The following is a 13,700-nucleotide window of genomic DNA, read 5'->3' on the forward strand; positions in this document are numbered from 1 at the left end:
CCACTCAGCACCACATGGTGGCTGGAGCCAGAACTATTGGCTGCCCACAGGGCAGATCCTATGAGTTGCCAGCTGCCCATCCTCAGGTCAAATACAATTAGTTGGTGAGCTGGATCTGGCCCCTGGGCTGTATTTTGCCCAACCCTGCCTCAAAAAGTGCTTAGGTCTAAATCCAGCTCCCCTGAAGAGCTACTTCTCCCTCTTATGTGAGAGAATGTCTTTTATGCCTGTTGGAGTGACTTTTTTTTTCTGTGTCATCATGCTTGTTCCTTTCATGGTAAAACCCTGTTTTTTAGGTTAACTGGAAATAGGAGATAAAATCTTCAAGCTTCATAGATCTGGCATTCTCTCTCAAATATTTACTGAAAGGTGGATAATCGTGGCATTCTTTCCCTTCCTGTGTTTTCTGACAGCACCATCCTAAACACACGGGCAAAATGCTGACCCCAGTAAAATCACTAGGAGTTTTTTCATTGAATTTAGTGGGGCAAGAAATCCTAGTTTGTCATAGTGCCTATATTTGTTTTGAAGAATATAATATTAAGCCAACCAGGCCTGAATACTTTGAAGTTTGGAAAGGTACAAGTGCCTGGCATTGAGATCACTGATGAAAAGTAGAACAGGCATTTTCACTCATTCCTAAAATATTATACCTGTCTGGAAAAATCCATGCAGGTGTGCCCATGATTAGGAAATTCTGCCCTGGAGAATCTGTTATTGCACCATACCAGTGATTGGTTAAGTACAGCAATAAAAATATCAACTTTAACTGACAGTTCATTGGGTCACCTAAATGCCAGGCCCTTGTTTCTGGGCTGTGTTATTACATTTCAGCATAAGCTCTTACAAGACATGTACCAAAGTGCTTGAGAGGTTAATTCTGGGACCTATCTGACTCTGTCTTGATAAAGGAAACCATGGTACAGAGAGTTGCAATCATTGGAGCTGGTGTCAGCGGACTGGCCTCCATTAAGTGCTGTCTGGATGAGGGGCTAAAACCCACCTGCTTTGAGAGAAGCGATGACATCGGGGGACTCTGGAAGTTCTCAGTGAGTGAGATTTGCTTATCTAGTGACTTTTAAGACTGCTTTCATTTTGGATCTGGCTCCATATTGCCCTGAATGTTGGCATAATTTATATCTGAAGTGTAGAAGAAATTGTAGCCATAGTCCTAGGGACAGATGGTGCATTGGATTCAGTGGGCTTCTTTGACTTCATGGGGATGAGAAGATAGAGATCTTTAGAATTTCCATAGCTATTCACCCCATATGAAATCAGTGCATGCACAAGAGCTCTGGAATCCAGGTGTCTCCACTCCTCCATTAACAGAGTGAAGGTGACTGAAGATTTGTCTACATAAGGAAATTGGCTGGAATAGGTACTGTAGAATAAGCTGCTCTGTGATAACTATTCCAAAATAGCTTGTATAGTACACACTTACTATGGAATAAAAGCAGCCCCAAAGGGAGTTATTCCAGAATAGCTATAGTAACTTAGATTCACACCCTACCTTAATCTGAAATAACAAGATCTCAGACAGGAAGGAAGTGGAAATGTGTCTATTCTGCATATGAGTTTTGCAGCTAGGCCATTTTAACTCTGCTTTGATAACTCAGGTCAAGCAAATTCTTCAACTTCAGTCACTTTTTGAAAATATCCTTGTGTATTTTATGCAGGAAACAACGAAATCTGGGAGGATCAGTGTCTATAGATCTGTGATAACAAACACCTCCAAGGAAATGTCCTGTTTCAGTGATTTCCCCTTCCCAGAGAATTTCCCCAACTATCTACACCACTCCAGGCTCTTGGATTACTTTCGAATGTATGCTGAGCACTTTGACCTTCTCAAGTATATACACTTTAAGGTAAGAAGAAAGTTGAAGTTTTGTGTGTATCTGCTTTAGGGCAGTCAGTAAAAAGAAACAATGAAAAAAGTAACTGATAGCTGCAGTTAACAGGCCAAAACCTCAGATGTGACTAAGGGCATGAAGAGATGAACAGTTAAGTGTGGAGCAAAGCGGGTCAGGGCTTTATGGTACATCAGCTGCTCTCTGATGGCTGCCTGCATGTACACACTTCACACTATTGTAAGTGGAAGCTATACTGTAGTAATGTGCCTTTCCTTCACTACTGGCTACCATAACTTAGCTTTCATTTTTCACAAAAGAAGAGCAAATACTCAGGAAATTTCCACAGAGCAGCAGAAGTGAGATAAAGTCCTGGCCCTTTTTACCCTAGAGTAAACTGTATAACCATAGTCTAAGCCAATGGTGGCCAACCTTTTTGGCAGGCATGCCACAGATTAAGCCCCCCAATCTGCCATGTGCCACAAACAGGGGCTGCCCATGTGATTTGTGGCACACATGCCACAGGTTGGTCACACGTGGCCTATGCTACATTTGATGCAAAACCCAAAAGAATGGGAACAAAGCTTAATGTTATCTTTGTACTCCCATAGGTATGCTAGAAATAGTCGTCACCCCCTGCAGCAAATTAAAGAGGCTTGGGACTGCTCTAACTTATGCTGGTTGACAATACGCCACACTCTCAGCACATAACCTAGCTTACCTTATTGAGGGAGCTTCTCAGCCTCCTGGCATTATTTCCTGATTGCAAAGCAGCCAAAGCTGGAGATTCTTATCTGGTATAGCATATTTACAGGTTAAATAATTGTTTGCCCCTCTGAGTATACCACAGATCACAAGCACTACAAATCAAAAGGTTCACAGGAACAAGTTTTTTTTTTAAATAATAGAATAGTCCATAATGGTGTTTCTTTCTTGTGGTTTAAAATAAGACCACGGTTCACAGCGTAAGGAAATGCCCAGATTTCTCTGCCAGTGGCCAGTGGGAAATTGTCACTGAGGCAAATGGGGAACAGAAGTCCTCCATCTTTGATGCTGTTATGGTTTGCACTGGTCATTATACAGAGCCACATTTGCCACTGGATTCTTTTCCTGGTAAGTCCTGCATTTCCAGCTCAGCATATTATGTATAACCATATAAAATATAGGGAGAAATTCAGCTCTGGTCAGAGTGCTCTGAAATTCATCCTTGCACATCATTAGTCAATAAAATAATTTCATCTGTGGGATTGGAATACTGCAATATATGGACTTCCCTACTATGCACTGGTGAGTTCTTCATACTGCTCACTGAAGACGGTCATTATAAGTAAAGCGATACTTTATTCCCAAGGTCCTTCAGCTTTTCCTTTCCTAATGCGTATTTCCTACTTACTAATTATACTTCCAACAGACACTATGGTGAGCCATAATTGTGATGGTGATGTATGCAATGTGGGGGGGGAAAAACACAAACTGATACAAAATGCCTGAGAAGTCACCAGTATGACATAGTGAGGTAGGGCCAAGATGAAGCTTTTCAGGTCTACTGAAGAAAAGGATAAGGCTTTGCAACTCACAAAAAAATAACTCATTCCCTATGAGTCCCTTTCCATCTTGAATGCCTGGTGTCACTTTGGGGTGCCACCCTCTACCCTCATAGCTCTCCTGTTGGATGTCTTTATGGTCCCCAGTCCATATCTTATGGCCAAAGTTAAATTTTGCTTCCCATGGGTATAGTTTTCTTCTGGTGAACAGGGAAAGTAAAGAATGATATTACGTGCTGAGTATTGTTGGCAATGATCTAGTGAAGTTGGGGGGGCACTGTCTTAATGCCTAAAATGCTGTTATGGTTGTAAAAAGCAACTGACTACATTTTTATAAAGTTGAAAATTTAAAGATCCAGATTTTCAGCTGTTGTAAAGCAGCATATCTATTAAATTCAATGGAGTGATGCTGATTTACACCAAAAAAAGACTGTGGAAAATGAAGATGGAAAGCACTAATATATGAGCTAGGGTGATTCACTGTTGTTATTTGCCTTTTAAGTTGTATATAATTCCAGTATCTCCACCAACTCCCAGGTCAGACCTGAAGCTTCTCAGCAAGAAACAAACCTAAGTAAAAATTAAATATGTTAGAAAAGCTGCAAATTAAGTATGTAATATTAAGTAGCATGAGATTTTAAAAGCATCAACCACAATGGGGCCAGTAGGACAGGGTATTTGACCCTTTCAGTGTATGTGGGGTGTGATGCATCACACAGTCAAGTGAATGGAAAGACTTCCATTGACTTCAAGTGCACTTGTACTGACAGCTCACAGCCTGACTGTACTGTCTGAAGAATGACTATTCACAAAAGAGAAAGACTAGAGGGACTCAAAGGAAATGAAGGATCAGTAACAACGCTGTCAATAGAATTGTTTCAGTTGAACAAATATATGCCTCTAGTGACAGGAGGTGTCCCCTGTTGGTTTTTTTCTTCAAGGAATAAGAAATCGCTTTAAAGGCCAGTGCCTCCACAGCTGGGAGTACAAAGACTCGGATGATTTCAAAGAGAAAAGAATCCTTGTGGTCGGTACTGGGAATTCTGGAGGGGATATTGCTGTGGAGCTCAGTCGTGTGGCTGCTCAGGTATAATTATGTGGTGTTACAAGAGTTCAGGCATATGCATTCTTTAAGCAGGCATGGTGTCATCATAGTGTTCACATACCAGTTATATCTGGTATCTTGTGGCCCACAAATAACCCCATTACTCAGGTATTTACTTTGCAGGAAACATGCCTGAGGAGGGATGCTGGAGGGTATAATGGGGTTAAACAAACCAGTAAATTAAGATATGTCAAGGTTGGGTATTACCCAGAATCTGTAAAGTATGCAGTGCCTCAAGTCAAGGCACAGTTGTGCAAATCAGTTTAGCAGATTAAATAGTGGGTTTGCATATACTGGAAGTTAAAGAGACCTCCTCAACCAAACTGTTCATCTGGACACTGCTTTCTTATCCCAACCACGTTCTTTGATATTCAGATTAATTCTCTACTATCTCCACACAAAAGATCTCTTTATGTCAAAGCAGCAAGTTGACAGTAGAAACAAGAAAGAAACCAGATCCCGGAGCAAGAGACTTCCCAATCCTTAATTATTTTGCAGGTGTTTCTCAGCACCAGAAGTGGCACATGGGTGATTAGTCGTGTTTCAAACCAGGGCTTCCCTCTTGACATGGTATTCACCACGCGCTTTGCCAACTGTGTTGAATGGTTGCTCCCATCAGCCCTCGGGAGCAGGATCAGGAGAAAGAAATTCAGCACATGGTTTAACCATGAAAACTATAGCTTGCTTCAGAAAAAAAGGTGCTTTCTTAATGGTTATTATTTGTTTATTTGTTTGAGGGGGTTGGGAGATATTTTTGTTTCTTTTTTTTTTAATAGATTGATTGGTTTTGGGGTGGGGGTTTTGAGGTGGTGAGGGTATACATCTCCTATTTCATTTTGGAAATGATTATTGAGTATCAAAAGCCTACATCACCTTTCTTACAGAAATTGTGCTTTGGTATTTAACACACTTTCCAGCAGCGGCAAATTTTCCTATTTATTCCCATGATAAATGTTCATGCAAATTGATTCTTACTTGTAAATCTGATGACAGCTCCTTTGGAAGAACAACATAATAGAAATCCCATCAGGATCTATATTTTGAAGATCAAGAACAGTAAGCTATGACAGGCAGGAGACTGGATAGCTTGAAAACCTGATTATAGTAGGTCATGCTCTGGGGTGGCCAAGTCACCCCCTAGTGGCCACCTGACTTGCTCACACCTCTGGCCTCTCAAGGTCTCTCCTTGTTGCCTTTTCTGCCACATCTTGATGTTATAATTGGACTGGCAGGCTGCCCCTAGAGGTCAGGGGGGTTTACTTCAGGTCCTAGAGCCTTGTCTGGGCTGAGGCCCCCTAGCATTGGCCCACTACTCTGGCTGGGTCCCTCCATCTGAGGTTGACTGTTCCAGGACCCTAGACTCCCAGGCCCCAACTCCAGCCTTGCCCTTTGTGGGCTCCGGGCCCCTCAGTCCTGGTCTTACCCTTTGTGGGCTCTGGACTTGTGCCATCAGTCTTTCTGCCACAAACTACAGTCCTGGGCTGGCTGCAGCCGAGAGAAGCGCTCCACCCAGCCACTGCTTGCAGCTTCCACGCTTCTTGGGGTTCACAACTGGGCCTGTGCCATCTTGGTCTTAGCCCACTTATGCTGCTTGCCCTCCCTTTGAAGTATTTAGGACCCAGGGTGCTTCTAGCACCCTTCTTGGTGGTCTTCTCCCCCCCTACAGCCTCAACCCAGTTTTCCAGATCAAACTTCAACACAACAAAAAATGAGCCTCCACTCCAAAACAAAAGGTCCCATCCCCCACCTCAACTCTAGGTCAATATCACACTGTGGTAATGAGCTGCAATGTAAGGCCAAAATATTTAGCTCTGCTGCCTTGGCACAGGGAGTTCCTTGCAGCTCCCCACAATGTAGAGTCTTTCCTTCTTGGCTGGTCAGGCCCCCCCTCTCCCCAGGCCTCAGCCACAGTCCTGGTTTTATAAGGCATCTTACACCCCTAGTACTTTTGCCCCAGGCCTGTCAGTCACTGGCCACACTGTGCTGGCTGCACCTGGGGCAGGCAGCCATTTCACCAAAGGGCCCTCTGCCACTATTATTTACACCCAGGGGCCAGAACCAGCCAGCTGCTCCCTGGCTCGCTCTCTGTTTCAGTGAAGGGATAGGGGCCCCATTACACTGATAAAGACACTTTTAGCATCTAGGCCACTGTATCAGATTCAGCCTATATGAAGGACAGTAACTTCACTTCATTACATCTTCAGTGCTGTGTGGTGGTCTACAGGAAATTAATTTCTGGCTTTGATCGTTCTTCAAGTGAAAAGCTATCCACATGACAAGCACCATTGTAAGGCTACTTGCTGTTAAGTCTATGTAATATACAGAAGATGGAGTCTGGCCACTGTAGCATTCCCCCAGGAGGGTATAGGTGCATATAAAGCCCCAGGGCTGTTTTTTTTCATTGACCACCTGACCTATGCCTGACCCATACCCACCTGTGTGAGAATCACTTGCTCTACTTGTCTCATCCCTACTGGAGCATGCTTCTACAGAGACCATAGCAAGCTGCCATAAATGAAAGCAGGTCTTAGGCTGAGAGTCAGGAACCTGTGTCAACTCCTTTACAATTTCTCACCCAATTGAACGTAAAACATTTCTTGGTGCAAGATACAATGCAGCCCATAAAAGCCAGTCCCAGCAAACACTGAATAAACAATCTAGATTCTTTTGTCTTATTGTTATCCACAGAATGCATATTTGCCCATTTACATACTTCACAGCTAAAAACACTAATAGTCCCATGTCTGCTTCCCCACCATTAGTGTTTCATTGTAAGGTAACCACATTTTCAGCACTGCTTTACTTTTTTGCACCAGGAGGTAACTAACATTATGTTCAAACTCTTTCCCTTCTTTCTGCATGCAAGTCAAGAGCTACATTTGATTGTGAATGATGAGCTGCCAAGCTGCATTCTCTGTGGTGCTGTCATGGTAAAACCAAATGTGAAGGAGTTTACTGAAGCCTCGGCTATCTTTGAAGATGGGACTGTCATGGACAACATAGATGTGGTGGTCTTTGCCACAGGATTCACTGTCTCTTTTCCTTTCCTTGAAGAGTCAGTTCATAATGTCTGCAAAAGCAAGACCTCCCTTTACAAATATGTCTTCCCACCCCAACTGGAGAAGCCAACACTGGCTGTCCTTGGCTTTATACAGCTAACAGGCTCCATCATGGTAGGAACAGAACTCCAGGCTCGCTGGGTCACAAGAGTTTTTAAAGGTAGGGAGACCAACGTATGAACAAAAATATCCAATGTGTTGACCTTTAAAAATGTCAGCTCAATTTGTAGCAGTGACCAAAAAAGCCAATAAAATGTTGGACATAATTGAGAAAGAATTGGAAACAAAACAGAGAACATCATCATGACACTATAGAAAACCATGGTGTGCCCACATCTTGAATACTATGCGCAGTTCTGGCCCATATCTGAAAAAGAATATAGTAGAATTAGAAAATGTACAGAGAAAGACAGCCAAAATGATCAGGGGCCCGGAGCAGCTGCCATACTAGGAGAGACTGAGGGTGTAGAATAATGGCTGGAATGAGATATCTAATTCAATGTTCTCCCTTTATAGCATCCCCCCTGCCACTGTTGGAGACAGAATACTGAGTGAGATGGACCACTGGTCTGACCCAGTATGGTACTTCTTATGTTCTTATATGAAATTCTATACTGTCCTGTGGCATTAGTGCCAGAATCCACTCATGGATAGAAGGGCATACTCTAGACCTGGACTGTACAACACCGGCAACTCGTAGGGGATGCATGCAAGTGTCCTTACTTGAGCAAAACTCTCTTTAACATCACTGAATATTTCAGGCCAGTACAGGCGAAGTATGATCAAAATCTGGCCTTCTGGCACAGGGTAGATTTCTTGGCTGTCTTATTTGACTGTGTACATCTGTGCAGAGTGGGGCCAAAAGGACCTGTCCCATACTTTCAAAGAACTCAAGTCCCACAATATGGCACTTGTAGAGTATAATTCCTCATAAAAAAGATCACATTAGCTCCAGTGGGAAACAAGTGGTTTCATAACTTAAAGCCAGTTGATGAAGATTCTCCTAGCTCTGGATTTTAATGAACCTGTGCTTCTTGACCCCCAGCTGAGGCTGACTCTTTGTAGCAAGCCCAGCTTGCGCTGACTATATCTCAGCTCATAAGTCATTGAGGAAGGAGCTTAGCGCGCCACGTGGTTTGAGGACTGAGAGAAAGCTGCCTTCCCTTCCAAGTGATGTTACATTCCCTGGATTCTCTTTTGTTTTTAGGGTCAAATAAGCTCCCTCAAGTCAGCAGAATGATGACTGAAGTTTCCAAGGAAAAGGAACTTTTAATGAAACGGTATGAAATGTTACCTATTATTTTTCATGTTATGGCTGTGATGCTCCCTCCATAGTATCGATGCTGAATGGGGAAAGGAAGCTCCTAAGAATAATTCTATCAGGCTTAAGTACCTCTAAGGGACCCTACTGTTCCAGAACCTCAGCACCTTGCAATCTTTTAATGCATCTATCGCCAAGTTGCCCCTGTGGAGCAAGGAAGTGCTGTTTTACAGATGGGAGATGGAGACATTAGGCAGCTGTGTGACTTTCCAAGGTGACCTAGGAACTTTGTCTTGAAGTCAGATCTCCCAAAACCTCAACTAGGGGTCTAGTAACATGTTCACTTGCAGCAGTCTCAAATCATTGGAATAATGTGAAGTATTAATGTTAGTATGCATCAGGAAACATATGACTTGATACAGTCTTGAGATAATCCTCACCTGAAAGGAAGTAACATGTGTTTGATCACATTTTAACTGCATTTAATAGGTGTTAAGTTGAACATTTGACACTACCTTAAGATCCATAATGTTGTGGCAGCATTCATCACAATAACTCAGTAGCTAGATTAAACAAAACCCTTTTTGCTCCATTTTTTCCCTTTTCCCTGTATCAGTTTGAGTTTTAGCTTATTCAGCAACGGAATCAAACAGCAGTTTCAGAGAGGCAGAAAAAAAGCCTGCCGTAATACAGCAATGTACAACTGGAGATCATAGAATGTCACTCACCAATATTCCCAGACAGAGTTGTGCTGAATCCAGGGGGCGGGTTTGCTGGGGGGCTTTTAAAACATTTATTTGGTTTCATTTTTGTGGGTTTTTACCTTCCTCGAGCTTTGCTTAGAAACACAGCTGAAACAAATAGGGTTTCACACAGCTTCAAAACCACAGAGAAATGGCACTGGTTAGGTACAACAGCCCCAGGCTTACTCAAAAGGATCACAAACCTCTGTGCAAAATCCAGGCTGAGTCTTTAGCTGTAGCAGAACAAAAGCAGAGCTGTGCACCTGCTGGGATTTCACTGTGTTTCTTTCATGCAACAAAAAATGCTGAATCAAGTTACTTTTCCTCCAGGACAGTGGCACCATCTTGTGGCCAGATACAAAATGGCCTTTACTTTTCCTGCATGGGAAAGTTCAAAACAGCAGTGTCAGCCCCGGACTGCAAAGCTAGAAGAGTTCTGGTTTCAAGCTTTTCTGGTGAGACCTATACTAGAACAGAGCACCATTTTACATTAGTATCTGTTAAAGCCAAACAGACCAGTATTGCAAGTGAGAAGATACTGGCAGAAGGGGCTATCTGGTAACTACCAGGTCCATTTATTAACCCTGTGTTAGTTCAGGAGGGTTTCATCAGCTGAAACTAGTTTAGTTCCAGAGGAGTGTCCTTGGATGACCATGGCAGAACTGTAGGAAAAAACACCTCAGCTCTTATGCACCTTTCCTCTAGACAGAGAAGCTGCAGATGGTGTGAACTATACCTCCTAGGGGAAGTAGCAGAGAAAATATAAGAGAAGACCTTGAGTGGTTCCAGAGAGAGCCACAAAGTGCAGAACTGTCCATACACTTGAAATGATCTATAAAGAAGTTTTTAAATTATTTTTCTGTTCAATAAAAACTCTAATCTCTGACCTGCAGAACCCAAGACCTCAACAGTTGTCTTCCTGTAACAGGGGGCCTTCCTGGAGCTGGTCAGTTATTGGCCCGCCAGCCTGTCTGTGGGCTAACCACCCACCATCCTCACCTGTCATGCCTTGGTGATAATAATTAGGATGTTAACCAGGCAGGAGGCTGCCCATTTACTTGCCTGATGCTAAAGGCATTATATACAGCTCCAACCTTCCCTTACTGTGTTCCATGCCTCGCAGATTGCATCCCAGGCAGCTAAGCTCATTTGTACCATTCTCCCTCTCAAGCTGTGGCCCCCTTTCTAGGACCTTTGGCCTCACAGGCCCTGGCTCCACCTGCATCAGGCCAGTCGGACCCCAGGCCTCTGGCTCTGAGTGTCCATTGGCTGGTGGGCCCCTAGCTCTTTTGACCCCTCCCCCCCAGGTCCTGGCCTCAGCATTGACCAGTTCCAAGGTCCACACAGTAAGGTCTGAGTAGCTTGCTTTCTCTTCCTCACAATTCAGCTATATCAGCTGAGCCTCAGCCCTCTCAGTGTTTACTAAGCTCAGGGCTTCCTACCCATACCAACTCATCTCAGGCTCCCAGCCCATAACAACTCTGTTCTGAGCTCCCTGCCCATAACAACTCAGCTCTGGGGTCTTGACCATGGGGGCTGGGGTTATATGATGCCCCTTACTCGCCTTTCACTGAGGAGGCAACTGGCCTGGCATTTCTTGGGACTACCCTGCCACAGGTAGCCCCACCAGACCATCCTGCCCCAACAGGGTGCAGTTTTCAGTCATACCCAGGACCTGGAGCCTCCTCCTTCTCCATAGCTCCAGCTCATATACATCCAAGCATATGCCATGATGTTGTGAGCAGCAGCTCCAGCCACGTTTTATTTTTTTTGGCTGCCAGCACAGACTGCTGGTTCAGCCCTGAGGGCTTGGGTCTAAAATGGAAGCTGCTCCTCCCCCTCCTCCAACCCAAGGCCCTCCTGTGGTCTTGTGACTGCCTCATTACTCTCACACACACCTGCTGGCTGCCCTGCTGGCTGCTTCAAACTCTTAAAGTGGCAGGCATCAACAGTGCCCTGCCACACTCCCCTTTACTGGCTGCCACATTTCCCTTTGGTGAGGTCGTGGGGGTGGGGGGGCAAGGCAATGGGGGACACAGAGCTGGGTCTAGATAACTGAAGGAAAGGATAATTATAAATATGGAGGTACATGAATAATGGGGCTAACATGCAAAATAGGTTTGCCAAAGGACAGCATACCAAGCTAATCTGATAGCTATCTGTCATAAGAGCGGTATGTCTAATCTACCTGGACTTCAGTAAGGCAAGTGCTATGGTGACACATGGGAAATTATCAATGAAGCTAGGGAACACAAGGACTAAGGCTAAGGAACCTGCTAAATGAGAGGTCAGTAGGAACTACCAGGCTGGAGGCAGTTTACTAGTGGAGTGCCTTGAGGATCAGTTCTGGGACTCATCTTGTTAAATATTTTCATAAATTATCCTGGCACAAAAAAATGAGAGGTTGCTAATGGCACAAAGATGAGAGGTGTCATCATTTGAGAGGAGGGTCAGCATGATGACCTTGAGAACCAAAGAAAAATTGGATGAAATGAAATAGTACAAAATGGAACATTGCGTGATTGGGAAAAACTTCAGCTAGGAGCTAATAGCTCATCTGCTGAAAACATCAGAGGATAAAAAGGATTTTTGTATACTGCTTGATCACTGAATGACTACAGGCCACCAAAGGGATGTGGTCATGGACCCATAATTTTTCAAAATCTCCTCTCCTGTGGGGGACTTCCTGTGCCTCACCATATTCATTCACCTTTTCTCAATCTGTTGTATGTTTGCTGCACCTTATTAGAGATGATGAAGTAGCCAAAATTATTAGAGATAACATGGCTAAAACTCAGTTAATTAATCTTATTATATTGTAGCTGTAATGATCCAAGGAACATATGTAAAGCAAGATTTGTTTGGCAGTACTTTTATTGGATTACCTATATAGTTGAGAAAGATGGGGGGGACCTCTAAATTTTGTATTATATTTTTTTCCCCTAGTGTCTATCTTAAGCTGTATCTGCTTCTTGTTTCTCCAATTCATTTTGGTGAAGACCATAAATTTGGTTTTAAATGTGGTTTTATAATATTTTAGGAGCTGTTTCTCAGTGTAGGCTACTTTCTAGTTTGCCCTTTTGAGTATTTGCTCCAGCTTGGAGCTTCAAATGAATCAGAATATTTCAATGGTATATTTTATCTTTATGTGGAAAGATGATGCGCTAATAACAATATAGGAATATTCTTTTATTTCTTTGCTCTTGTTTCCTAATCAAGGGGTTTTTCCAGAGATTACAACAATATAAGATCAAGTTTTATTGTTTACATGGATGAAATTGCATCATGTATTGGTGTAAAGCCCAACGTACTGCTGCTGTTCCTGATGGATCCAAAGCTGGCTCTGGAGGTCTTCTTTGGCCCATGCACACCCTACCAATACCGTCTAGTAGGACCAGGAAAATGGGGAGGAGCCAGAAATGCCATCCTGACTCAGTGGCAGCGGGTACTGACACCTCTGAGGACACGAGTTGTCAATGATTCTCCCAATCAGTCCTCAGCTTTGGGCTGGTTTACACTTCTTGGTCTGCCTGCATTTCTTGGCGCCATTTTCCTTATTTTCAAATATTCCCCTCAGTTGTGGTTCCCCGGAGTAAGTCTTAATGGTGACATTTCCTTTTGGGCAAGAGACTTTATGAAAGGAGGGCTCTGATTTCCTAGTGAGAGTTCTAAGATGGTCAAAATTATTGACCAGATCCAAGAAGCATTTAGATTCCTCCAGCCAAGCAAATCTTTGATGAAGCCCACTGTTTACCTTGACATAATAAATGAGGAAATGAAAACCTAGTTTCAACCACCTTGCTTCTTGCTTCAAATCTGTATTAACATTTTAGCCAAAATTCCCTTTACACTCAAGACTACCTATCTACCCACATGCCACCAGTAGTAATTTGTAGGGCTATGTGAAGCTTCAGTCCCTGATTCAATTCAACAGAGATTCGGCCCAATTCAGTGGCCAAATCTCTGAATCTGAATCGAATCAGAGGACCCTTTAATCTCTCTGAATTGAATCGGAACCCTCTGAATTGATTCAGAGAGATTCAAAAAGATTCAGCAATTCAGACATAGAGACAGCTTTAAATGTTTTTTCTACATACCTCTAGGTAGCAGGGACTCATGAATGCTGTAATGCTGGGGCACA

At 43.4% G+C, this 13,700-nt stretch overlaps 1 protein-coding gene across 1 annotated transcript; it reads left to right on the forward strand.

Annotated features, from left to right (window-relative positions):
- Positions 1 to 51: 51 nt before the first annotated feature.
- On the forward strand, positions 52 to 13,355 carry LOC109287017 (dimethylaniline monooxygenase [N-oxide-forming] 4-like). Its single transcript, XM_019501912.1, has 8 exons — positions 52 to 1,049; positions 1,677 to 1,865; positions 2,798 to 2,960; positions 4,333 to 4,478; positions 4,995 to 5,194; positions 7,363 to 7,715; positions 8,763 to 8,835; positions 12,779 to 13,355. The coding sequence occupies exons 1-8, from the start codon at positions 918 to 920 to the stop codon at positions 13,209 to 13,211; spliced, it is 1,689 nt and encodes a 562-aa protein (XP_019357457.1). The 5' UTR covers positions 52 to 917; the 3' UTR covers positions 13,212 to 13,355.
- The last annotated feature ends 345 nt before the right edge of the window (positions 13,356 to 13,700 follow it).

The sequence above is a fragment of the Gavialis gangeticus genome, unplaced genomic scaffold, assembly GCF_001723915.1.
Source record: "Gavialis gangeticus isolate Ggan-Ray unplaced genomic scaffold, GavGan_comp1, whole genome shotgun sequence".
Lineage (NCBI taxonomy): Eukaryota > Metazoa > Chordata > Crocodylia > Gavialidae > Gavialis > Gavialis gangeticus.

Bases quoted from the DNA above. Each gene is read 5' to 3' on its own strand.
- LOC109287017 (XM_019501912.1), top strand. From the start codon at position 918: ATGGTACAGAGAGTTGCAATCATTGGAGCTGGTGTCAGCGGACTGGCC. The intron at 5,195-7,362 runs GTGCTTTCTTAA...TCTGCATGCAAG, and splicing joins AGCTTGCTTCAGAAAAAAAG to TCAAGAGCTACATTTGATTG. The intron at 7,716-8,762 runs GTAGGGAGACCA...TTTTGTTTTTAG, and splicing joins GGTCACAAGAGTTTTTAAAG to GGTCAAATAAGCTCCCTCAA.